This window comes from Protopterus annectens, chromosome 2.part1 (assembly GCF_019279795.1).
Source record: "Protopterus annectens isolate FY-2018-M chromosome 2.part1, PAN1.0, whole genome shotgun sequence".
In the NCBI taxonomy this organism is placed as follows: Eukaryota; Metazoa; Chordata; order Ceratodontiformes; family Protopteridae; genus Protopterus; species Protopterus annectens.
Window position 1 is genome coordinate 301,771,408 of NC_056729.1, and position 27,641 is coordinate 301,799,048.

General features: G+C 37.7%; 1 protein-coding gene across 1 annotated transcript in view; it reads right to left on the reverse strand.

Annotated features, from left to right (window-relative positions):
* The window catches only part of TBC1D1 (TBC1 domain family member 1), a 2,608,647-nt gene extending 2,600,062 nt beyond the window's left edge, over positions 1–8,585 (reverse strand). The window contains exon 1 of the mRNA XM_044062143.1: positions 8,335–8,585. Coding sequence (XP_043918078.1) covers positions 8,335–8,475 — 141 coding nt within the window. The 5' untranslated portion in view covers positions 8,476–8,585. The remainder of the gene's footprint in view (positions 1–8,334) is intronic.
* Positions 8,586–27,641: the final 19,056 nt, after the last annotated feature.

Below are 27,641 nucleotides of genomic sequence, written 5' to 3' on the forward strand. Positions count from 1 at the left end.
TGATGGGTCTTTACCATCTTTAGGACTTACAGCCACTACAGCTTTCTTCCAGGATGTCGGTGCTTCTTTTAAAATATTGTTAAACAAATCTCCCTTGATCTTTAACTGCCTCTATTCTAGCTTCCTCTATTCTAGCTTCTAACTTTCCACAGGAGTACCATCTATTTCTGGTGACTTTGCTGTAGATTGGTTATACTTCACCATTTTTATCTCATCTTCTCTTCTGCTATCCTAACTGTTAATAATTGAGCCTCTTCTACCTCTAACTTTGAAAATTTTAATCCTTCCATACACATTTACATTTGTACTTTTTTCTTGATTTCCACATTTCTCTGCTTTATTTAGATTTTCATAACATTTCTGAAATATTTCTAATACCTCTACAGGAACTCTGGTTATTTTACTTGTTATAGGCTCCCTAAGCTTAACTACACCCCTTTCTACTTTGTTACCTGAGCCTCTGTGCTAAAATCATTTGTGCTCTGTTGTTACTATCAAAAAAAAAAAAAAACTTGCTTAACAGCAATCTTTCTAAACTTGTTCATATTATCCAGGTAGTCAATTATTTTCTCTTTAGCACTCTACAACTGTGAGATTCCCCCTATTCTGCAATACTTTAATCTTTGTCAGTCCCTCTAAATCTTAACTATATCTCTTTTTCTTTTATTTCTACCCTATTTTTTAAACTCCACTTTCATTTTATCCCACTCCCTAGCTATATTTTCTGAAGAAATTTCTGTCTTCTCTAATTACTCCTGAATCATTTCCACTACCCATTTCTTAAATTCCTCTCTGTTTAACAGCTAGGTGGGGAAGTGCCAGTGTCTCATTTTGATTTCAGTTATTATTGGCACATGATCTAAAGTAGTTACCAGATGCCTAATAAAACCTTCAATTAAAAGTTTATGTTTCAGTGAAATACAATTTATGTCTAGTCTAGCCCAGTTTTTGTGCTTTGGGGAATAATATGTAAATTCTCTCCAAGTTCCTAATACTGAATTCACATCTTCCATACCAAATATTTTCATAAATTTCTTCATGAAACTACCCTCTGTTGTTATATTTTCCCTTTTAGCTCCCTCCCCTTATACATCCTCACTGTTGCAAATCCAATTCCAGTCCCCACCTATAAGTAATATTCACTGTTGCAAGTGAATTATTTCTCCCAGAATTTTCTTAAGCTCCACTGTAGTGGTCATAGGTGGAATAAAAATACTTGCCAGCATAAGCAATCATTCTCCCTTGTCAGTAGCCATCTACTACAAATCTACCATTATTATCTTTTTTCCTCTTTTATCACTATCAGTGCTCCTCTAGCAATTAATACAAGTATTCCCCCATTCCTTTGTCTCAGATATTTCTCTGAATAACCATCCTAAATCCTTTCTTTAGCCAATTCACATGCCCTTTTCTTTCCAAATGTGTCTCCTGTAGCACAGCTATTTGCACTATGCATTTATTAACTTAATTCACTCCTCTCTTTTTTTTTTGGTATATACCTGTTTAATACTGTTTAAGTAAATGCATTAAAGTATTAAGGCTACTAGGGAGGTTGCTATCTCTTATTCACTTCCCATAATTTCACACTTTTTCACTGAACTGCTTGCCATTGTACCTAAATATTGTATTTTCCTAAGCAAAAAATGTTCAGAACTCTCAAGATTAATTGCTTGAACGTGCAGGTAACTCATCTCCATGTAAAACTAGTCAGCAATCAATCTTTGTAAATTACACTCAAAAGAGAATGTACAACTGCCTTCAGCTGCAGTCTTATTGACTCCTATGGAATGTTTGCTAAAGGAAAAAAAGCTAATTTATTTGCAGATTTAAGAAACTTAGCATTTTCATGTCTTTTCATGATTCTGTCTTACTTTTCATGATTCTGTCTTACTTTTCAAGTCTAGTTGGTTACAAAAACACTTGTTTATAGCTTGAGCCAATGGCATTAAGCTAGACATTCACCCTTGTAAAAATAAGAGAAACTATATTCATTCTACATATAATATAATCAGTGCACTTTTCACTCCACCTTAGCAGCCCAAGATCACAGCATGTTAACATTAAACTTGCTTTGCCCATTTTTTCTTCTCTTGCTATACAGCAAAGCCTATATTTTTTCATCTGCAGAAAATTACTTATTTATTTTAATACCATTAACACACAGTCAAAAAAGACAATTCCCCACATTTAAAATGCCCCTGACTATAAATACACAAAAATATAACATGCAGTTTATATCATGAAATGTTTTACACAGATACTAATAAGAACAAAAATTGTTTTACTTAGTTACTTTTTCTCTTTTAAAGACCTTCTAAACATTAAATTACATAAAGTAGGGTATATGCTTTACAGTCTACCCACAAGTTTAACAATGTCAACAAAAGTCCAGTCTTTCTCAGCCACTTTTTCTTGCAAACCCATACTTCACAAATGTGAGTGATTCTTTACAGTCTCCAATTTATTCACTAATTTCAGAATTAGTATTCATCTTCCTGTTCACAACCATCTCCCAACACCAGTTGTCGGGTCAACTGCAATGTACTCCTGATTCTTCTAGCCAGTCCACTATATTTTTTTGGTTTCTGAAGCATTTTCCTTTAGAACACTGGAAGAGGTTTCCCAGGCAAAATGAATGACCTTTATTATCAGAAGAATGAGAAGCAGAGCCCTCTTCTGTTTGCTCACTTTTTGTTGGATGTTTTTTTTAATTCCTACTTAGCCTGTTCTGCATCAAAAATAAAAAAAAAAATTGAAGAAGACAGCAGCTTGAATCTCCACATTCTGTGTTTGCTGGGTAGATTTGCTTCTCTTCTGCCTCTTGTATGCTTTGTCTTCTAACTCTGCTATTTGTGAAAAAGCTTTTCTTGAGAAGTGTCATACTCAGCTAGCTTTTTCTTCATGTCAGCCTCTGATTTTCAGTCTTATTAATTATCTGAAAAGCTAAAGTATCTTTCACTGTTTCCAGCCTTTCATTATTATGATTTGAGATATTTCTTCAATGTTTTATTTATTCTAAATCACTTCTGCAATAAATAGATTTATTTTTTCATCTAAATTACTGGAAGCCAGCTCCTGAGCCAGAGTTGAATCCTGAACTGCTTTTTTGCTGAACGGCTGTCGAGTCATTCCCAGACAGTATGTTCTCTCTACCTTTTCTGGTTGATTTTTCTTTCAGGTTCTCTAAACATCTTCTTTGTTGGTATCCAGTGTACTAATTAGCCAGTAACTGAATTTTATGCCCCCCCAAAAAAAATTAACTGGCACTCCTTTTTTAATGGTGTCTATTTTCACATTGGGAGAGCTGAAGTTAAGTTGTTGATCAGTGAGTAGCTATCTTGGAAATCTGCTCTTCAACCTAATACTATTCTGCCATTTTAGTCTGCATATCACTCTTTTTTTGCTGTATTGCTGAATGTTCATCATGCTTTTTTCTTTTTTGCCGATTATTATAATTACCAGGACTTTGTTTAATTTGTTGGTATTTCTATCCCTGTAATTAATTGTTTGTTTTTTATAAAACTTAACAGAAACATTAAGTGAAACAAATCTCACATGGGCATTCAACACTAACATTACATGGCTTTCAGTACCGCAATAACACAATTATGTGTTGCCCCTCTGGAAACTCTGCAACCAGCAGCTAGATGTTTACTATTCAAGTCAATAAAAGACACCTCTTATCATGCTGACAGTGGTTATATGGCATGTACAGCATATATGGACCTGGCAAAGGCCTGTGATACTATTTCCCATGCAGGTATTAATGACTGGCAGGTAAATCTGAATATAAATCCTTATGTTGTTAGGAGGATAGCTAATGGGTTGTCTAACAGAACCCAAGTGGACAGAGTTGCAAGTACCAACTCTGAAAGAAAAAAGTAACGAGTGATGTACCTCAGCATTAGAGCTGGCCCCTTTCCTATTTGGTTTCTATTTCTCATACCTTCAGTCCAACACTTATAACCTATAGTTATCTAAGTTTGCAAACTACTGTTAGTTGGATGTTATTCAATCTTCCCCCGACTCACTTCCACTGATTCACAATTGCTCTAACATGGGTTAGACCACGTTAGCAATTGGTGCAAGCTCAAACAAAATGTGAAAAATGTAGGACAGTCCATTCTGCTACACAAAACATTTCGAATACCATATAGGTGACGCAGCCTTCTATCAGACACTGTTATATGGAATCTATGCATTGTTGTTGATAATTCCTTATCTTTTGAATATCCTGTTGGTGCAGCAGTTGAGAAAACCTTTTATCTGGCTCATCTAATTTCCAAAAGCATATCCACAAGATCCAAAGAAGGCTTAATTTCCCTTTACTCATATCTCAACAGATCCAATACTAAATTGAATGCATCTGGGCATATATTTATCTAAACACATCATTTAACTTGACAAACCTTGAAGATTCATAACTAAAAAGATCAACAGCCTCAAAATCTTTCCTGTCAGGACAGGCTGCCAGCCCCTTACTATAGTCAGTCACACAAAGACCCCAAAGGTGCAGATCTGTGTGCAGCCTTTCGAGCCAGGAAAATACAACCCTCTTTAACCTCCTATTCCTTTGCAGAAGAAATGGTACCTCAGATACATGGTTAAAGAAACTAAGTCTTCAATAGATAAATAAGGCACTTCATAAAGGATTCTTATCACAACATATCCTAGTCTCTGGAACAAACTTTCACTGCTTATGAAGCAGAGTAGCACCTTGCCACCTTCAAGATTAGCCTATGTAATTGGATGGTTAGCCTCAAACTCTCCACTGGTCTATCTTGCTGCCCTTGAGGCTGAAGGGAAGTTTTGACTACGGGTTTTTGGCTAGGCTTGTACTGGCATACATACTGACTGCCTAGTACTTGCCTATGAACCTATATTCCCACTTATAATTGGGTCAAGAATCCGTCACTCATCAAAGGTCTACATTCACTGTTTAGGACATCAGTATTATAGCAAGTGGAGCTTTGATTTTCTTTTCATAAATTTAAAAGTCACATATAAAAAAAAATACTTCTGGATGGCACCTTTTTCCTTCAGCCTTTCCTTTCATCATTTTTTTTTTGATAAAGACTATCTATTATTTTATTAGAAATGCAATGAATACCTTCAGCTCATTATACTTCTTCAGATACAACCTCCAGACTTGGGCAGGACATATCATAAGAGAACAGCAAGTTATAAAGAGGAAAATATATTCTGCATTCATCTGTGGATGGACCAATGCACTACCCCCATCCCCATTCTCATTTGTAAAGTATGAGTAAGAAATAAACCAAGGACCTACATACACCAGTCAGGTTTACTTAATTCTCCAGAAAATAGTGAACGCATACCAAAGAACACATAAATGGAATTTACCCACAGGGTGAAGTGTCAGATGACAAATGTATGTTCACAATTTTCCACATGTATGACCATGCCAAATTAATTTAATTCAGCTTTATTACTACGTAATTGCAAGTGGATATGTTAAGCTATGTTCAGGCTTCAGGTCAGTCTCACACTGACCTACATGCTCATCTGACAGCCAAAACAAAGTCAAGCTACTTAAGGATAGTATACACATTTTGCTCCCACAACTCTGGTTAGTATAACACCAAAAATGTACATACGTTGTGCATTACAATAATGTGCAGTTATCTTGGCTTAACTCTTGTTTTTGCTCACAGACTGAAGCAAGACCACTTACTTGAATAAGATGAAATACTTTTGACTTTCTCCTCCTACACAGGTAACCAAGTAGAGTGCATGCATGTGATTTAAACGGATTTCACAATGTTAGGGAACTAGCTGCAATAACTGTCTGAAATACTGCCCTAAAGGAACAAGACAGATGATGGAGGCAAAAGCCATAATGTTAAGGGTACTGATCACTGCAAAGTCCCTGGGGTACTGTGGCTGGTACTTCTTGGAATTTGTTGTATCTAACATGATGCTTTTGTTAATGACATAAATAACTGACTCAGGATATTTAAAAGGGAAGACAAAGACTGTTAAGAAATTTAGATCATTTTTAATGACAGAGTGGTGAAGTATGGAAAGCTCTAACTTTAAAGTTGGTTAGACTGCAGTTGATTAGTAACATTCAAGAGTTTTTGCAGTAAGCAGCAGAAGGGGTAGTTACACAAGGTTTAACTACACAAGTAGGTGATCTAAAGAGGAACAATGTATTTTTACAATGACTTTCATCACCTCACTTCTCTCAATTATCTTATATTGCAGAGATACATTTTGATACCAATTATTATTTTCAGGTTGTTCTCTCCCCTTTCTCCCTTACTTAATGACTGTTGCTAACAGCACCCACAGTATATATTGCACTTAAAATTGGCATTTGATCTCTTGGTTACTCCCTGATATATCAACGTTCACCTGGTGTGGAATGGAAGGCTGAACAGGCTACTTATCAACAAATTCAATAACATACTACAACATTAATTGTTTTGTTAGTGGGGAGGTGCAGCTTATTGTGTGGGGAGTATGGTGGCACCCCACACACAAAAGTCAGCAAGTTGCCAATTTGGTCTACAGAACGCAACCAAACAAACTTCGTAGTTATGCACCCTAATGAAGTAAACTACAGCAACCCTTCTGAGTTAACATGACTAAATGTATAATTTTAGTGAACCACAATTACCACACTTTTAACTTATCTGGTATTTCACAGGTCTCTGTTTATTCGTTTATTTGCTTTGGAGACTGTACGATTCCGCAATGTACAAACCATCTCATTTGCGGTTGTAACATGCCCATAATTTAGCAAAGCAATGTAAAGTGCAGAGAATCTTAGGACCAAACTGGAAAGAGTAGCCAAAGAAGGAGGAGGGATCACATACGTTTTTCCTTATGTACATCATTTCTATGTGCTATCACCCTGTAAATGAATTCCATCATTATTTTAATCATCAACATCTCCTCAGTGAAGGGATTCTATACAACATACCAATATGAACCATGACACTCTTCCATTTACAATCTCCATGATGTCCCATTGTATCTTTTTATGTTATGTTGTTAGGTTTTTATATCATACCTCACTTAAACCAGTTCTCCAACTCCATCAGATGGAACTTTTCTTTCCAACTCTTTGTCTGTAGCAGCCACATAATGTAATCTTAAGTAGTGTTCCTCTTAATAATCCCCCAAAATCATTAACCCAAAGAAAACTAGCAAAATTAGTGGGAAAAGTACCATCCACAACAAAAGACTGACTTCACGCTGTAAGTCAGTGGTTTCTTACATATTTTCCCTAACAGATGGAGTATAAAAGGGCACTTGCAGTGTAAAAGCACTGTTTGTACCTCCTCCAACTATAGTACAGGCAACTGTTATCAGACCATTCAAACACAAACTACCCCCTCCCCACCATGACACCACACTGGGGCGCTTCCACAGGGTACTTACAACTTCTACAGCCTGCTGGCAGGACAAATCCAAAATCTAAATGTCAACTTACAGAAGATGAAGCTTAGAGGTATGCTGGCAAACAGGCTTACAGCAATAATATTTAAAAAATGGTTTTACTGTAACTATATTCAAGGTACAAGTGAAAAATAATGTAGACATTATAAATGTCTGCCTCATCGTTCATCTTTTGACATCTACATTATCATATTCAGAAATGTAGGGTTAGAGGAAGCCTATCACATGACTAAATGAGCCAAAGATAAGAACCACAGAGTATCAGTCCATGCCAGTTACAAAAAGAGGCACACATGCATTCCCACACACACAAAACATACCTATGAGAAGTTCAGATGCTCACCACTCCATATATTAGCATGTCTCTAGTATGTGAAAGGAATATGGCACAGCCTGAAAGAAACCCACATGGACACAAGGAAAAGGCAGACTCCACATAAAAAGGCATCCCAGCAAACAACTAAATCAGAGAACATCAGTCATGGAAGAATATCTGCTACCAGCTTTGATTTTAAAAATAATTTGAGTTGTTACATTATAAAATACAATTGAAACGTAAGTACTGCCTGTAATGTTCATTTTCATTAGTAAACTCTCAAGTTGTCACAAATTCTAAAACAGGGGCACTGTTAGAAATGTCAGTTCTTGAGACGTAATACAATAAATAAATATCCTGTAAAAAAGTGTGAGCCATTCTGGCCAATGAACATATGTAAAAGGTAGTATCACTGGTACAGCAACTTCAATTAATCTGTAAACTTGCACAACTTCCCAGTGTGGCAGTTCTGTTTGACAATATATATTTTTGTTAAAGAAGACCTCAGTTTGCCTGGATAAAGAGGTACTAATTAAAACTGCAACAACAAAAGAATGATAAGAAACATGTCTTTGAAACAGAGTTCCTACCTTAGTCATCCAGCTGAACAGAGGTGCCATTTCCAACCTCCAGACTGTGTTTACTCTCCTCTGCAGTCTCTTTTCCTCCTTTTGTTCATTTCCTCCCTCCTTCTCTTCCTCAAGCATATGGCCAGGTAAAGAGGCCTTCATCCCTGGCAATTGAATAGCCTTTCATTCTTTTCTGAAAAGTATGCTCTCTTCAGAAAATGTTCTGAACACATACGTTCCCATCTTTAGAAGCGGCATGGTAACTTCCCTGATTCTGCAGCAGCTATGATGTCATTGTCCTGCCTTCATGCTCCCCTCCCCCTTGACTTTTTCAGTAAGTCCTCCCAGATCCCTTGTCAGGGGAAAAAGAATGCAATGACAGCCTTCTAAAAAGCCCCACCCACAAGGGAAACATTATACCACTACTGTGCACTGTTTCTTAAAGCATTTTTTAACATACCTTGAGAAAACTAAAGAAGTTTAATCTTAGAAGCAACAGGTCTTTACATATGTTGAACCTGCACTCCTTTAAAGTTCAGTTGGAAATATGATTCATGCTGTAGTCATACAAACAGAAAAACTGAGCAATAACTAAAGGCAAGTTAAAGCAGACATGTTAAAAGTATTAAGTTAAACTTTACAGAAAAGTGCACACTGACAGACAAGTGTAAGAAATGCCTGCAGGCTTATTGTTCAGATCTTAACATGGAAGCTATAGATTCAAAGCATGAAATGAGGAAAAAATATGCACAACTGTAAGGAGTGAGGTGCAAAAAGTAAAATAATAATAATAATAAAGTATACATGGTGTAGAATCTAAGGTGCTGTTTTTTCGAGTCCGTTTGTGGCCACTCATTCCTACAGTCCTCTGCCCAGCTCTTCCAACACCCAAGCAGCTACTCTGTGTTGTAGACAGGGCATTACCCCTGGAGACCACATAGTAGGGCTAAAGACTCTTAATAAGAAGAATGAGCTGCTTTACATGTGTCCTTTACAGACTGCTACAGGAATACCCCAGCCATCATACATGCATTATATTTTCACCTTTTACATTTCATAACAGCTAAAAAAACGAAAAATTATTAGTGACAGGCCCATTATATTTACTTTGTTATTTATTTAATCATCAGTCCTACTAGACATATGGCTCATTTTTGTACTGTAGGACTAGGGGACTCGGTTTGTGATGAGCACTGAAGTTCTGTAATGGTACATTACAAGGTATTTCATGTATCACAAAAACACAGATCACCAGGTATTCCACAGATGTATTTATTTGTCTGTTTATTTTGTTGTTTATTTATTTTCACTTGAGAACTATGTAGGTGGGCTGGTCAAGTTGACCTTTTTCAGCAATGACCTGGGTTACAAAGAAGCCAGGATTTTAATATTTATAATAAGCTCACACATGAAAATACTGTTACAACTGGTCTGCATGCAGCAATTTTCAGGCACTGTAGTTAGACAAGAAAACTTATTATTTCTGCAATTCATATAAAGAAGTAAGCTTTTACAGTTACAGTTCAGGCAGCTAAGTCAAGTTCAACACAGAAGAAAATACCAAGTTACTTGACAATTCTAGAAGGGGTTTTCAAGAAAGCAAGTGCACTTTGTGGAAGATTGTTGGAGATCCAGCAGGAATTTTTTTAAAAAACATGAAAGAGTTGCTTAATTGTGGATTTTATTGAGGACTGAGTTCAAAACTGCTGGAACTAATTTGAGGAATGCATGCTTGGAGTTACATATTACAAATAAAGGTCACAGGAGGTAAATCCATTGTTAATAATGCTGTAGACAATGCTAGCAAGTATTAGGTTCCCTACTTTGTTAAGGGAAGTGCTTTTGTGTATAACAGGAGGCACTTGTGGACTACAACGCAGATAGATGTTCGAATCTTCACAGTTTATATGGACATATTGAGGCTTTTGGGGAGTTGACCTGCACGGGAGCACTTTGTGTCATCGAACATAATTTCTACGAACACAAAAAGACTCGAGTGCCATTTGCCGAAAGTTAAGTCTGCTTTTTTCTCCACTGCTGTGCAACCTTGAAGTTGGTGTATATATATATATATATATATATATATATATATATATATATATGTAGATATATATATATAGATATATATATGTGTATATATATATATATATATATATATATATATATACACACACACACACACATATATATATATATATATATATATATATATATATATATATAGATAGATATATATATATATATATATATATATATATATATCATCTTCTTTCGGCTGTTCCCATTACAGGTCGCCACAGCAGATCATCTGTTTCGATTTCTTCCTGTCCTCTGCATCTTGCTCTGTCACACCAACCACCTACATGTCCTCTCTCACCACATCCATAAACCTTATCTTAAGCCTTCCTCTTTTCCTGTTACCTGGTAGCGTCATCCTTAGCATCTTTTTCGCAATATAATCAGCATCCCTCCTCAGCACATGTCCAAGCCAATGTAATCCTGCCTCTCTGGCTTTGTCTCCAGACCTTCCAACCTGGGCTGACCCTCTAATATACTTATTCCTAATCCTGTCCACCCTCGTCATACCCAGTGCTAATCTTAACATCTTTAACTCTGCCACATCCAGCTCAAACTGCTGCCTTTTTGTCAATGCCACTGTCTCCAACCCATATAACATAGCTGGTCTCACTACCCTCTTGTAGTCCTTCCCTTTCACTCTTACTGGTACTCGTCTGACACAAATCACTCCAGACACCCTGACACTCTTCATCACCCACTCCATCCTGCCTGTACTCTCTTTTTCACCTCTCTTCCACACTCATGAACTATTGATCCCAAGTATTTAAACTCATCCACCTTCACCACCTATACTCCTTGCATCCTCACCATTCCTCTATCCTTCCTCTCTTTCACATCTTAGTCCTGCTGACCCTCATTCCTCTTCTCTCTAGAGCATATCTCCATCTCTCCAGGGTCGTCTCTACCTGTTCCCTACTCTCACTACAGATCACAATGTCATCTGCAAACATCATAGTCCACGGGGACTCCTGTCTGATCTCGTTTGTCAACCTGTCCATCACCATTGCAAATAAGAAAAGGCTCAGAGCTGATCCTTGATGTAATCCCACCTCCACCTTAAACACATCCGTCACTCCCACTGCAGACCTCACCGCTGTCACACTACCCTCGTACATATCCTGTACCACTCTTACATACTTCTCTGACACTCCCGACTTCCTCATACAATACCACAACTCCTCTCTTGGCACCCTGTCGTATGCTTTCTCTAAGTCTACAAAAACACAGTGCAACACCTTCTGACCTCTGTACTTCTCCATCAACACTCTCAGAGCAAACATTGCATCTGTTGTGCTCTTTCCTGGCATGAAACCATACTGCTGATCACTAATCATCATGTTCCTTCTTAACCTAGCTTCCACTACTCTTTCCCATAACTTCATGTGGTGACTAATCAATTTTATCCCACTGTAGTTACTACAGCTCTGCACATCACCATTATTCTTAAAAATCGGTACCAAAACACTTCTTCTCCATTCCTCAGGCATCCTCTCACTTTCCAAGATTTCATTAAACAATCTGGTTAAAAACTCCACTGCCATTTCACCTAAACACTTCCATGCTTCTACAGGTATGTCATCTGGACCATCAGCCTTTCCATTCTTCATCCTCTTCATAGCTATCCTTACTTCCTCCTTGCTAATCCATTTTACTTCATGATTCACTATCCCCACATCATCCAACCTTCTCTCCCTCTCATTCTCTTCATTCATCAACCCCTCAAAGTACTCTTCCATTTCCTCAACACACTCTCTTCGCTTGTGAGTATGTTTCCCTCATTATCCTTTATTACCCTTACCTGCTGCACATCTTTCCTAGATTGGTCCCTCTGTCTAGCCAATCGGTACAGGTCCTTTTCTCCCTCCTTAGTGTCCAACCTTTCATACAACTCTTCATATGCCTTATCCTTAGCCTTCGCCACTTCTCTCTTTTCCATGCACATCATCTCCTTATACTCCTGTCTACTTTCTTCATCTCTCTGACAATCTATAGATGAAAGTGCTTGACTGGAGATTTGTGTTCTTTTTTTATTGAATTCTATTATGTGAAGAACAATTAAACTTATCCTACTACAGGTGGTTTTGGGCTATTTCCTAAGAGGTATTTGTGTTTTATATATATATATATATATATATATATATATATATATATATATATATATATATATATATTATAGGTTCATAGGTTGATACTAGGCTATCTGCCCTAGGGCATTTATAAGCCTAGCCAGAGTGTGTTTAGCTTTCACCACCCTTTTAGATTAGTTGACTGTGCCTCTGTACAGTAGGTCACAGAAGATAGCCCTTTTGAGGTTAGTTTAATGAGCCTCTGTCTAGTAGGGACACAGAAGAGATCCCAGGGGTAAACCTACGATCTCCAATTCACTCGTCAAGATTTCTCTTGAAGAGGGTCATTGAGGGACTCTGCCTAACATGGACTGGGATTTTGTTCCAGAGTGAGGGGAGCCTCTGGGATATGAATCTGTCCCTCCAGCATGTCCTATTAATTTCTGTGCTGAGGTTTAAGTCCCTGGAGTGTGTAGCTCTAAGGGATTTGGATTTCCTGAGGTGGAGCATGTCCATTAATTCTGGGTTGGACATGGCTTTATACGTCAGGCACAGATCGCCTCTGAGTAGGCGGTAAGCAACTGAGTAGAGCTGGAGTGTATGTATATATATATATATATATATATATATATATAGATTATATATATATATATATATATATATATATATACACACACACACACACACACACATATATATATATATATATATATATATATATCTATATATATATATACACACATATATATATATATATATATATATATATATATATATACATATATATATATATATATATATATATATATATATATATATGCATAAGTCCAGGGGTTGTCAGGTGGCCCTCACATGGGGGTGCAGGTGTTGTTGAGTTGTGAGGTTAAAGTGGTTTTGACAAATGGTATTTTTTTTCCTATTCGCTGAAACTAACCTCAGTGACTCAACATAAAATACACCCAGTGCTACAAAATATATTTTAATTCTGAAGGCAGAATATTCTTAATGAACTGGATTATGACTGGGGTTGCTGATCGTAACAAGCATATTATGTGTTTGAGACATGAAGTATTTGTAGTGTATGGAGCTTTGTCTTCTCCATGCACTACTAATTAGTGAAAGAAAATAGATTTAAAAAAAATGTGATGTTTTGTACCCACATTGAAAGCTGGTAAAGCAGTGGGGAAGTGGTTGACATCCTCATGTATTCTCTGTCTAACGGAAGTAGTTTAATTCAAAATGCATCAGTACTTTAGCAGACAGCAGGCAGAAATGGGAGTTGAAATGAAGCCGTTTCATGCCCTGCTGCTGCTATTTACTTGTCAGCGTTGTCTACTTTTGGCGAGGTGCTTAACAATCATTAAGGTTGGGTGTCGCAATGCTGAACCAGGATATAATTCTGCTGTTTTTTGACCATAATCAGGGTCGCATTGACTTTTTTTTTTTTTTGAGTCAACAGTTATGAAACTTGTGAATCTGTAGGTGTACTTTACATCTGCAGGACCTACAGAAACAGAAGCTTCATTTATGTTAGGTGTATTCTTGGCTGTCTGCACATTTGGACTGGCTGGGTTATGTTACTCCAAGGACTGGTTAACTGTACAAGTTTGACATTAGATGTAACATGTGGACAGTGCAGTGGTGCAGCGGTAGCGTTGCTGCCTCACAGCAAGAGATTCATTCTCCAGTTCGATTCTCAGCTGGGCTGCTTTCTGTGCGGAGTCTGCATGGCCTCCCTGTGTTTGTGTGGGTTTCCTCCTAGGTTACAAAGACATGCATTTGGAACGTTTCTCACTGGGCCTCCACTGAAAATTGGCTTTGTTCCAAGTCAGACTTTGCCAGTAAACAAATGTTAAATAAATAAAATAAACATTAGATAATCTTTGTGGTGTTCAAAATAACATTGTGTTTGTTCTACTATGAATTTAGTGGTATGAAACTCAGTTGCACAGTTGTGAAAATTGTTACTGGTATTTCCTGTTTTTCCTGCTCTAAGCAATAAAATGTCATCTGCTTGAAGGATTATGTTATGGTGCGAAAGGTAGGCTGGAAGTGAGTTTGTAAACATTGAAAAGAGGATGATCCTAATATCGACCCTTTAGTACACCTCATGACAGAAAGGTTGTAATAATTTATTTATTTTGGAACTGAAAGTTTGTTTATTTTTGAGCTTTTAAAGCAGGCAGTTCATATATTTTCAAATCTTATTTTTCAAGTTTGCTATTAAAAGGTTATGGTTAACTAGATCAAAAGACCATCAAAGCTTAGTAAAATCAGCCCTGTTAGCTGCCCTCTTCCCCCTTGTTGCTGTATATGTAATCTGTATCTGTACTAGCTGTTGATGTGTTTGTTGAGGATAAAAACCACATTAACCATCACTTTGGATCCTACTGAATGTCCTACTCAGTTTGTAAATTCATTTCTCAGTAATTTTGCTAAATGTTAGAAACTTGGCTATGGGGTTGTAGTGTTTGAGGTTTTTGAGTACAAGACTTTAATAAGTGAGTTAGATGTTAGCTGTCTTCTAATCTTGGGTGTTTAACCTAGTGAGTAAATAAAAATTATGGATAAAGGAAAGTGGTTTGAAGATGTTTGAAGCTGACTTTTTATGAATTTCGGAAGCAGAAAATATGTATTTGAATGAATGTACTACTGAAAGAACTTTTATGAGCAGTATATATACAGTGTTTGTGGAGACAGTACAGAATTAGAAGGAGCTATTTAGTAAAATTAGGTTAGTGTCTTCAGCAATTGGTGAATTAGGGTTAGGGGTGATATTGTTTGGTTGTGGTTGTCGGGAAATGACTGCAATTTTAATGAGGTGTTCTTTAAGTTGCATTTGGTTAAGGTTGTTGGTAAATTACTGCAGTTTTAATGAAATGTTCATTGTTTCAGTTGCACTAGTCTTTATGATCTTTATGGTATGGGCTCTGTTTAAGGAGTTATTTTTTGGTGGCTTCAAGGAGGGTTTCAGTATTTTGCCAAAATAATTTTGAGTTATTAAAAATTATTTTTTTCTTCATTTTTTTTTTTTAAGTAAAATGATTTAGTTGTTTTCACCAAAATTCAAATTTCAAACTTACTTCATTGAAGAAATTATTTTAACAGATACTATTACTGAAGGTCAACCCCATGGCTCAGAGGAACAAAGCCCTAAATGCACACCAGGCAACCTATGTTTAATTAGTGGTGCAAACATCTGAGGAACCAGGCAGGGGAGAGGTTAGGCTACTAAGCCCATGGCTTTGGTGATTTCTAATGGTGCCTGCCTGCAGAGACTGAGTTGGCTCATGCTAAAGGGGTCATGTACTTCCCCGATGAGCTAGGAAAACAGGAAGTGAATGTAAAAGGACCCATGTCTCCTCTCCCCAGTGAAACAGCTATAGTGAGTCTGTGGGCAGCTTACTGGAGGCAGTTTTGCAAGAGTATCAGCTGGCCTTCATCCTACCACCAGACTCAACACTGGATAAACAGATAGGATGATAGGCCTTTCAGGCAGGAAAGAAAATGGGCCACAGAGCTGTTGCCTAGACTAGGGATGTCAGGTGAAAAGACTGGGCTGAGTGAGGACATGTACTACAGGAATTAGACCGGGTCATTCAGAGGTAGTACGTCATGTGCACTAACCTTACCCCTACACCAACCCCTGTTCCTAATCCCATCCCTACACATTACAGAACTAAACACCCATTCCCTAACAGTACTAATATACAGACAAATTATCAAATTATGTCTGCAAGTTAGTAGCCTGTTTTAGTTTTTATTTTTGTTAAAACAATCAGAAAAATAAACGGTTTTCCTTTTCTGGTCATTTTAGTAATTCACAGAAATATTAGTTTGCTAAAAGGTATGTTTGTCCAATATTTTAATTGAATTGTGTTTCATTGTTATGATTCTTTTAATAAGTCTTATTTTTTTTTTTTATAATATACTAGTATACATCCACACTCATATATAAAACACAAAGATATAAGACTCTCTTTCTCTCTATGTATATCTTACTTGAGGGTCTAGAATGTGAAATATGAAATATGTAGTAATGCACACTTAAAATACAGCTCACTAATATCACGTTACAAAAAATTACGTTTTTTTGTACACGGAAAAAGCAGTTGGTAATAGCCGTTTAAAATATTGTGCTTCCCTAAACTCATTAAGCAAATGAAATCTTACTGTAGTTTTGAAAAGCAAGAGGGAACTTATCAAATGTAACTGTTTGCATCACAGTGTTGTTTTGTTACCAGATATGCAGTTATATCTCACTTGTGCATCAGCTCAGCAAGTGATATTTCAGATGTAGTAAAGCCACTGTTATGTCTGTTACATGTTACGGGGGTGGGGAGCATACTGATTTGTACATTGTCGTACTTAACATTGTTGAGTGTACTTTGTTTTCTGATGCATTATGTTTGTTTAGTACAATTTTGTCAACCAGATTTCAGTTAATATAGTAAAACTAGAGTGTGTTTGTGTGTGTGTGGTGGTGGTGTGGGTTACCAGCCTTCAGTCTCATGCATTCTTCAAGTCATATGAATCAGAGACTCATTCAGAAAAGGTTCAGTAAAAACTTAGAATAATAAATTATCATCTGTAAGGATAACCTCATTTGTGACACGTTCTGAGATCTGGATACCTTTCCAAAAGCTTCTGTTTTAGCTTGTGACAAGTATAATCCATTCGTATTAATCATTTGTCGCCCATATGAAATTCTGCCCTTGTAAAATTCACACTTGTCTCTGGCCCATACTCAAAGTCCATACTCTTTTAGCCTAGGACCACTAAAGGGTTGCTCAGGTATTCATCAGCATCCTTCCTGTCACTGGGGATAACACATAGGTAGTAGCACTGTATATAAGGAACCCAGTGACATAATTGTTCCATTTCCTATTGCCAAACTCTGGGACTTTAATACCACTGTAAACATTAATTTGATTATCCCTCAGTGTGAATGCCAAAGAAAAGGGTGGATTGGGATTATCTGGAACTCTGTCTTTTGCAGGAAAATAAGATAAAAAGCCATGAATATATCTTTATGGATTTTGGTCTTTCCAAATAAAATCAAAGCCATCTATGCACATCCAAGCAGTGAAGTAAGTGTTCCACACAATTAGCATAATACAGGAAATGGACTGAAACATCAAATGATTGACTAAGATTGGCTTCTGTTGCCATTACTGGCATAAAAGAAGGGTTTGTGAAATATGAAATATGCACAGCTGTTCTACAAAGCTTGGAGCTCAGAAATTCTTCCAGCTGAAGTAAAAGAGACTAGATAGAGAGTTTTCTGTGAAAGATATTTTGAGTCAGCACAGGAACGGTCTCAAAGGGAGGTTGATTTAGCTTCTCCAGGACAAAGTACAGGTCCCAAGTATGACCAGATACCTGATGGGGAGTACGGAAAAGCAGGACAGAGCCTCTCAGAAAGGTTTTGCAGAATATGAGCAAAGCTAAAGAAACGGAATTAGCATATTGGTGAAAATTTCTCTATGGCTCACAGGAAGATCTTAACAGAAAAGCAAAGCCCTGAGTCAAAAATCTGTATAAGTATTCTAAGACACTAGAAACAGGAGATATGAAGGGATCGGTTCTTCTTACACTGGTCCACAAGGAAAAACAAATCCAATTACTTAGATAACTAGTTCTTATGTTACATCTCTGGAGACAGGAATGAAACTGAACCAGTTTTTCACTGTGTTAAGGATCCATAGCATCACAAAAACTGTAGAAGCCAAGTAAGGGAGTGAAAAACAAGGTGAGGCTTATCACAGGTGAGAAAACAGATTCTAGGAAGGCTTCAAATGGAGAAGCCTGTTCAAGAGATGAGGCCAGAGAAGTGGGAGATCACATCTGTCAGGGCTGAAAAGGAGTTGTCAGGATCACGTTTGCTTGTCAAAACTAGGGCTTCTTTAGGAACATGGGATAAGGGAAAATGGAAAAAAGGCATAAAGGAGAAACAAATGCTGCTTCTGAGAGAGTACGTCTCTGAGGCATTCTCCAGAGGAAGAAATAACAGAAAATAAGTTGCTGAATTTGTAGCTGGTAGGGGATTACATTGGGCAAAGGTCTTTCCCAGGGATGGAAGAAGCTCAGTGTTACCAAAGGCAACTGGAAGCATATGTCCTGCTCTCCTACTCTCATGTACTCCTAACAAAGGGGTAGGAATAAGTTTCTTCCTGGTTGTTTATATGCCAAACTAATCACATCTCTAGTGAGGGAGTCCTAGAAGGCCGACAAAGTTAGAAGGATGGCCCTCATTTCCAGAATGCTGATGTGTAGATTGGGCTTGTAGGCCAACCATGTGCTTTATTTCACCTACTCCAAATAATATGCCCTCTCCACCCTACAGCAGAAGCATCACTGGTCACAGTCACCAGGGGAATGGGGGGCTTGGATGGGACTACCCATACAAAACTTGAACTTGCAAGTTCAGCATGCAAGATGCACTTTGCTCTTCCAGGATATCCTGATCTGAACATGCAGTTGGTCCAAAACCTGATCCCACTGAACTCTGAGAGGCCATTTATATGGAATCTGGCATGACTTACCATTATACCCAGTGGACTCAAGAGACCAGTGCTCAAATACAAACAGCAGCTTGAACAGCATTATTGTGAATCATCAGAAGAATTGTAGATTGTATGGCCAGACTCATGGCCAGTGGAAGAATGCTTTGGCAAGCCACAGTCTCTGAGTACATCCTGTGAAGGTAATTGACTCTAAGTTCTCCATAATTCCTAAGGACTACAATAGCCTGAGAAAGAAATCCTTGGAGGTAATCACACTGTCTAAAGTGTTAGGTTTCAGTCATCCAGGTAAGAAACATCTTGGAGCCCCATGGCATGACAATCACTGCCACTACTGACATGCATCTGGTGAACATCATGGGGGCTATGGTAAGACCAAATGGTGATATGCAGAATTTAAAACAACTATCCCCTATCCAGTAGCAAACATGCCTTCTGAACTCAGAAACAACTGAAAATGAAAACAAAATAAAGCAAATATGCAGCTGAAGGCTCCAGACCCACAAGAAACAGATTTTATTAAACTCTAGCGCCTCGGCATAAGTTTTCAAGGAGTAATAAAGCAAAAATCAAATAAAAGCACCTTATATACAAAACCTAATACAATTTTACAATTACACACCAATTAAAATTGTTTAACAAATTAAAAAAATTAAATGAAATACTTCCAATTACACTCTGTATGTAAACCCTGAGGTAATAAAGTATCATATTTTAAGATATATGCATACATACATACATACACATATATATATATATATATATATATATATATATATATATATATATATATATATACATACACACACACACACACACACACACACACACACGCACACACATATATATATATATATATATAGAGAGAGAGAGAGAGAGAGAGATAGTCTCTTTATATACCAATTTATCGTTAGGTAAATTGTCTTCACCAAATGTAACTAGCACTTGTTCTAAACTAGTACCCTGTAATAATATTGCATTGCTGTGGTGGTACTGCTTAAAATGCACAGCTACAGGGCTTTCCACTCTTTGTTTTTTTATATCCTTAATATGTTCCTGAAACCTACATTTAAAAGCTTTTTTACTCTCACCAACATGGAATAAATTACAAAACATCTGAGGGCATATCTGTAATGCATGAAATTTCTTACTCAGATGAAACCAATAATTACTGACCCTATCAAAAAACGTACAACATATTTACAACTACAGCATCTTCCACAAGGTAAGGTGCAAAAAAACAGAATCACTCAAGCATATGTTCACTTGGATGGTAGGAAGAAAAAAACAACTATACCGTAACATATCTCCTATGCTCCGTCCATGTTTATAAGATATCAAAGGTACATTATTAAGTAAATTAAAACAAAAATTTTTTCACTAAAACCTGCCAATAATATTTAAGTAAATCAACCAATTTATCAGTAAATATACTATATGTAATATTTAAGTAAATCAACCAATTTATCAGTAAATATGCTATATGTTGTCACAATATATATATATATATATATATATATATATATATATATATATATTTTTTTTTTAATCTCTATTAACAAGTTTATTATTATTCTTAGCATCTAAATTCCTATTAGTTTGTATTTATATATAATTATTCCAATTATAACCTTGCTAAATTATTCTATCACTAAATCTCTCCCATAACCCCTGGTAATGACCATACTAATCGTTTTTTGGGCTTCACTAAAAAACTCCAACTCATCATTACAAAGCCATCTTCTTCTTCTTTCGGCTTTTCCTGGTTAGGGGTCGCCACAACGGATCACCTGTCCGCTCATGATTGGCAGTGGAGTTTTGTGGTGTTGAGTTGCCAGCCTGGCGCCCAACCTTCCACGGATGGCACACACACGCACACACTCATGCCTAGGGCCAATTTTAAAGTATACAAAGTCTATGAAGATGTAATAATTCTCCATAAGGTAAAGAAGAAATCAGATGTGGAGGATGACAGCTACTACCATGTAAATATTGTCCACCATCTGTAAATTGTCTATATATAGTCATCTTTATTGTTCCATCATCCATCCGTTCTAATTTTAAATCTAGAAAAGAAACTATTTTCCTACATGTGAACCATAAAATTTAAAATCATTCCTATTGTTTTGTAAATCATTAATAAAATTATCAATTTCACCATTACCTCCATTACAAATAAATATCAAATCATCAGTATACCTAAAACAATTTTCTTCACAAAAACATCAAGTACCACCACGACTCCACTAGGTACAAATCCTTTTTATTAAGACAGATAAAATGGTAAGTGCTTCAGAAAGTGATTAGCATTTTATCTGTTTTAATAAAAAGGATTTGTACCTTGTGGAGTCGTGGTAGTACTTGATGTGTTTTTGTGAAGAAGATTGCTGCTAGTATCTACATCAAAGGTACCTTTACCCTGAGGCTGCTGTTTGACTTTATACGTAAAACAATTAACAACATATGTATTCATAAAATTATGTCCATATAAACATTCATGTCAAATAATCCCGACAAAGTTAGCATCGATGGGGGCAAAAGGAACCCTCATGTCTCCTGAACCTGATGATAAATTTCATTATTAAAAGAAAAAAAAATACAGGTAAGACAAAAATACAATAATTTAAAGCTTCTACACCATGAACATGTTTCATACTTATATATAAACTTTTTACATTGAGTCATCCGATACATATTTTTCGTCCACTTAAGCCCTACAATTGTATTAAAAAAATAAGTGGTATCTAATGTAAGATGACAATTTCATAACATAAGAAAAAAGATAATCATGTAAAAAGAGATCTATACTCTCTAAAAAAAATATCTGCATGCCGAAATAACAGGGCGGCTGGGTGGATAAACCAAATTGTTATGTATTTTAAGTACGCTATAAAAAGTAGCAATGCTACAACCTTGACCATTAAATTTCTTATCAACATCATCTTCCTTGTTAAAATATCCTAGCCTTAACCCTTCCTTTAATAATTTTATACTGTTCAATAGCTTAATTATATACCTCCATATTAATTTTTTCATAAGTAATCTGATCTTCTAAATGCAAACAACATACACATTACACTGCTTATAATGCATCACAACTATATTGTTACCATTTTCAGCAGGTTTAAAAATTAAGTTTCTGTTATTACATAAATCCTTTAAGGCTAACCATTTGGCTCTCGCCAGGTTATACTGAGCTTTAATTTATCAACCAAAAACTTATTAAAAACATCTTCAACTGCAAAATTAGACATTACATAAAGTAGTATAATAAATACAGAGTGTAATTGGAAGTATTTTATTAATTTTTTTAAATTTGTTAAATGATTTTAACTGAAGTGTAATGAATAATTGTATTAGGTTTTGTGTATAAGGTACTGTTATTTGATTTTTGCCTTATTACGTCTTGAAGGCTTATGCCGAGGTGCTAGAGTTTAATAAAATCTGTTTCTTGTGGGTCTGCAGCCTTCAGTTGTATATTTGCACCTTCTGAATTCCTTGGCCATCTTGATGTGCATATGTGTCCTAGAGGTTCAGTCAATACATCCAGTCTCCTTCGAACAAGCAGGGGAAGGCAGACTGCACTGATACTATACAAAAGGATTCTTTTTGGAATGTGCTGATTTAGATCACTCAAACTGACAAGTGACATGAGCTGCTTTGTTTTCTTGGGAATCGAAAAGAGTCTTGAGTAAACGCCTAACCCATTCTGGTCTGGCATGAATTTCTATTAAAGCTCTTTTTTAAGAGCAGGCTGTGTGTCTCTAATTTGGCTAATTCCTTCTGATGGGATGGGATGTCTTGGAGAGAAAAACAGAGACTATAGCTCACGGATGATCCTGAAGGGAATGGAACGACCTCTGGACACTATTTCTCTGACCCACTTGTAGCAAGAAATGAACAGATGCCCTCTGACTTGTCCTGAAGGGAGCAGTTAGGTAAAGCTTCATGAAGTAGACTGGTCACCTCCAAAGAACTATGATAACTCTAGTTGTTCTGCTTAAAACCTTCTCTTCTGGGGACTCGACCATTCTGATAGTTACTTTGTTCTCTGTGGCGTCTGACAGAAATTTGAAATTTTTTTTTTTTGGTGTGCCAAAACCAAAGATGACATGGGTTCTGCTAATTTAAACAAAATTTATGCTAAGGTACAACAATTTAATCCCAACTATAGATGGATTTTTGGTTTAATCTCTCCTGTTTCCTTAACTTGTGATTTTGTTGACTAACTCTGTATTGCTGTATTGGGTATAAATACTGTACCATAGCTACAAAAAACAATTGATGTAACTTTGTATGATGTCAAGTATAATGTTCTATGCATCATCTATAATTTGTGTTTAACTTTATGGAGACAGTCATAGCTGAATATAGTCATTGCACCAGCCCACTCACCCAGAGAAAATAAATAAATATATAAACTTAGCTTTTACTCCTGGTCTGAACAGTAAGATTCCTGCAAACAAAACATGCAGGAAATTGGCCTTAGTTTTTCTGGCAAATTCAGTTAGAAAGGAACCAGGAATGTTGACAAACAGCAAGTCCTATGCCTTCTGTCCCATGGCTGAATCATTTATAACTGTGTGCCAGGTGCATGGTCTGATAAGCCACAAATCCAGGGGTTGACAGAGCTTAGTCTGGCAACCTTCCAAACTCCGAGCCATTTCCTCAGTTACCTGCGTCTGAAACTTCAACCTGTGCATTATGTTTAAAGCCTTCAGGGAGAAAGTGGAGAAAGAAAACACATGCTTTGCCAGTCTAACCACTGCACATGACTCTTTATTAGAAGGATAAACAGCCTTGCCTGAGGTTCAGGACTTTCTTAAGAGCAGCTAACCAATTATGAAGTTCATCAAATGGTTTTGCAACTAACCAGTACAGCCCCTATGATGCCAGAAGACTCTGTCTAGCCTTCCTGGGAGAGGTGTCATTATTCTAAGGTTCATCAATGCATTTTGTGTGACCACCTGAACCTCTTCAGTAGCTGTGAACCATCTAACTGGACAAGATGGAGACCACAAATCCTCAGCAAGGATGTTTTCTGACTTAGAGAGGGTGTCCTGGGGCTAATTTGCTTTGGCCCACATCAGTTCCAGTATCTTCCTGAACTTGAGTTCACTGGATAAATGGGTAGAAAAATCAGCCTTCTGGTCATTGCCAATGTCTGAGGTGGCAGACTCATAAAAAGAGTCTAACTGCATCATTTTGCAATCAGCCTTACCCCATACTTTAAAAGGAACATATGTCTCATCAAAAATCATCATCAGCAGCAGCAGTCCCCTTTTTCCCATTTTTTCTACATTGGGTTGGGTCACCGTGTTAACGGTTGCCAACTCTCTCGATTCAGTGCCACACTCCTGCCTTCTTCAACACTCATGCCTGACTGTCACAGATCTTCTCTCACACAATCCATCCACCTCTTTGCTGGATGTCCTCACTTCCTCTTACATTCTTCCTGTCTGTCGCAAATCTTCCTCACCAGATTGTCTTCTGCTTTTCTGCATGTGTCCAAACCACCGTAATCTGTTTTCTTTGCTCTTTTCGGCAATTGGAACTACTTGCTACTGGCTTCTGCTTCTGCTCTTATGCTTCTGCTTCTTCTCTTATGTCCTCATTTCTTCATCTGTCCCACAGTGTGCATCCTACCACCCTTCTCAGGCACTTCATTTCCATCACCTCTAGTTTCTTCAACTGTTCTGCCTTTACTGCACAGGTTTCTGTACCATACAGTAGTACTGGTTGCACCGCTGTCTTGTACACCTTACTTTTTTGCTTATTTGGCATTCTTCTGTCATAGACTACACCTGACACTCTATGCCAGTTGGCTGTAGCCCTCTGACTCTAGCTTTGACCTCTTAATTCAGGCTAACCTTCTTCTCAACCACCCCTCCCAAATACTTGAAGTTATTAACCTGTCCTACTATCTTCCCTTCTATCTCAATTCTCAGCTTCTTCTGATTTCCCCATTTTTTGCTGCCATTACCACTGTCTTATTTGTCCTTAGTTTCATCCCATGTGCCTTCAGTTTTGCATTCTACTCTCCTATCCTTTACTGAAGTTCTAGCTCAGTTGGCCTGTAATGCCACATCGTCTGCATACAGCAACTTTGTTGATCTGTCACCTTTGACCTGTTTGCTAATGTAGTCCATCACCAGTATGAACAGCAGTGGGCTCAGAACTGAACCCTGGTGTACACCCACTCTCACTGGGAACCCCTCTGTGAGGCTGAACACTGTTCATCCTTGAGTCATTCGGTCCTTGTACATAGCCTGCACTAATTCTACCAATGTTTCTGGCCCAGAGCAGCGTTCTAGGAACCTTGTCATATGCTTTCTCCAAGTCTAGGAATGCCCATTTGGACTCTCTCCTCATCTCTAGCTTCTTCTCAAGTATCTATCTCACTGCAAACATCGGGTCAGTTGTGCTGCATCCTGATCTGAATCCAAACTGTTCATCTTCCATCTTACATTCTACTTCTCTGCATATCCATTTATCAATCACTCTCTACAGAACTTTCATGCAATGTGATAGAAGTTTGATGCCTCTGTACTGTTCACAGTTGTGGATGTCCCCTTTTTTCTTGTACACTGGGATGAGTATGCTTATTCTCCAGTCATCTGGGATACGCCTTTCTCTTCCCACTGCTATTAGTATCCTCAGGAACCATTTCTCCCCTATCTCACCCAGCATCTTTATTATATCTGCTGTGAACTCATCTAAGCCTGCTGCTTTCCCTGACTTCATTTTCCTTAGTGCTGTTCTTATTTCTTCTAGGGTGGGCTCCTTTTCTTCTCTTATTGTAGGCTGTCTCATCAAAAGTATTTTCGGCAAATGCAAAAACAGTGAGTACTGTCTGCCAAAATTACTTTAGCGTAACAGTGGTATTTGCTTTTTTTCTCCACTGTTGTGACCTCAGAGTTGGTGAATACAAGTCTTGGGGGTGAGGGGTGTCCAGTTCAGGGGGGCTTGCCCCCCTGCAAAGACAAAATTAAGTTGCTTGTCGAAGTTGATTTCGATGAATGGTTTGCATTCTTTTCCATTTGTCGAAACTATCTTTGATAACTTGACAAAAATCCAAGGTGATGACAAGGAGGGGGAAGAATAAGAGCTGAACAAAAACACTACATCCAACTTAGACCTCTGATCCCACTATCCTGGTCTATTGGCAGAATAAAGGTGGTGACAGCAGCAGCAGCAGCAGCAGGTAAAAAAGGTCCCAGGGCCACAGCCTGAACCATCACAGGGGGTAGTCATAAAGGGAAGCCAGCACTGTCACTACTGAAACTGGCTTTGACTCCAAAACTAAGGCTTAGACTGCATGTGCCTGAGACGTAATTTAAGTACATCAAACCTAGCCTTGAGGTTGACATATTATTGATGATCTTTGAGGTCAAGACAGCCATCAGCTGCACGGTTAATGGTGTGTCCTCAACATCAACCATCGGAAAGTCAGCTCTGGGGTACTTGGTCCCTAAATGGACAGACCCAAGTACAATTCTAAGAGGTTGACGCATGATGTCAAAAGAAGCACTGGTGTCAAAGGTACTGAAGTCAAAAACATCTTTGTCAATAGCAAACTCCACAATGGAACTGTTGAGGTTCAAAGTCTGGCCCCATCAACTCTGACACTGACAGCAACAGGTCAACTGATGGTCTCAAAGAAAGTGGCAGTCAAACTAAATCTAGGAGGGAAGAGTCAGGCAGAAGTCAGAAAATATGAGCAGAGAAAGTAAATATTCCCTAACTAACATACCCCACCCCTACTAAACCTTCAGCAACCTCCTAACTAACATACTCCTTCAAACAGATGCCCATGTTAAATGGGGACATAATTGAGTTGGGTTGCATGGCTAGGCTTATAAAGCCTCGTGTTTGTTAGCCTAGTATATATCTATGAACCTATAAACCTATCAAAGTGCTCTAAATTTCCCTTATGTTAGCATGGAATGACATCTGGGACCACATCTGCTGTAAACTTAAAAATGCCTTCCACATCCTTTTGCAGTCCAAGTGTAATGATGTAGACCTGCAGGACACAAGGAATACCAAAGATGAGGAGTAAGGGTTACAACGTTCAGACTGAGCAAAAAAAATGAAGAAAGACTTTCAGTTAGGTGGTGAGGGAGTTCTCTTCAGGGTAGTCACATCTTCAACATGCCTGGACTTAGCAGGAGTAGACCCTACAAGCAACACATTCCTAAGCTTTAAGAGGTTTAGCACTAACAGAAGTCTCATCTAACTACCAGCTTCCCCCGATACAGTGGTCTATTCATTCCTCTCAGTGTAGCACCCATTTCCAGCCCATTAAGTCCCTATGAGCCAACAACCAAATGGGGAGTAGTCAGTCTGGCAGACATTAGCGCATTTTTGTTTTACACCATTAACTACATCCCCAGTGCTGACATGGGCTTCTGCATCACCATGAGTGGACCACCTATGCCCTGATAAGGAGGTATAGCTGATCCTTGGCACATCTTCATAAAGGCTTTCCTTACTGGTTCCTCCGACCCCCACCATATCCTATTCTCAGGGTAAACAGCCTATGCCGTACCCTGGTGCTCCAGGTCATTATGGTGAGGGACGCCATAGAAGGAAATCCTTCTATGTGGCACACCTCATCACTAAGGGATTTTCATCCAAAAAAAGGAGGTCATTGTCC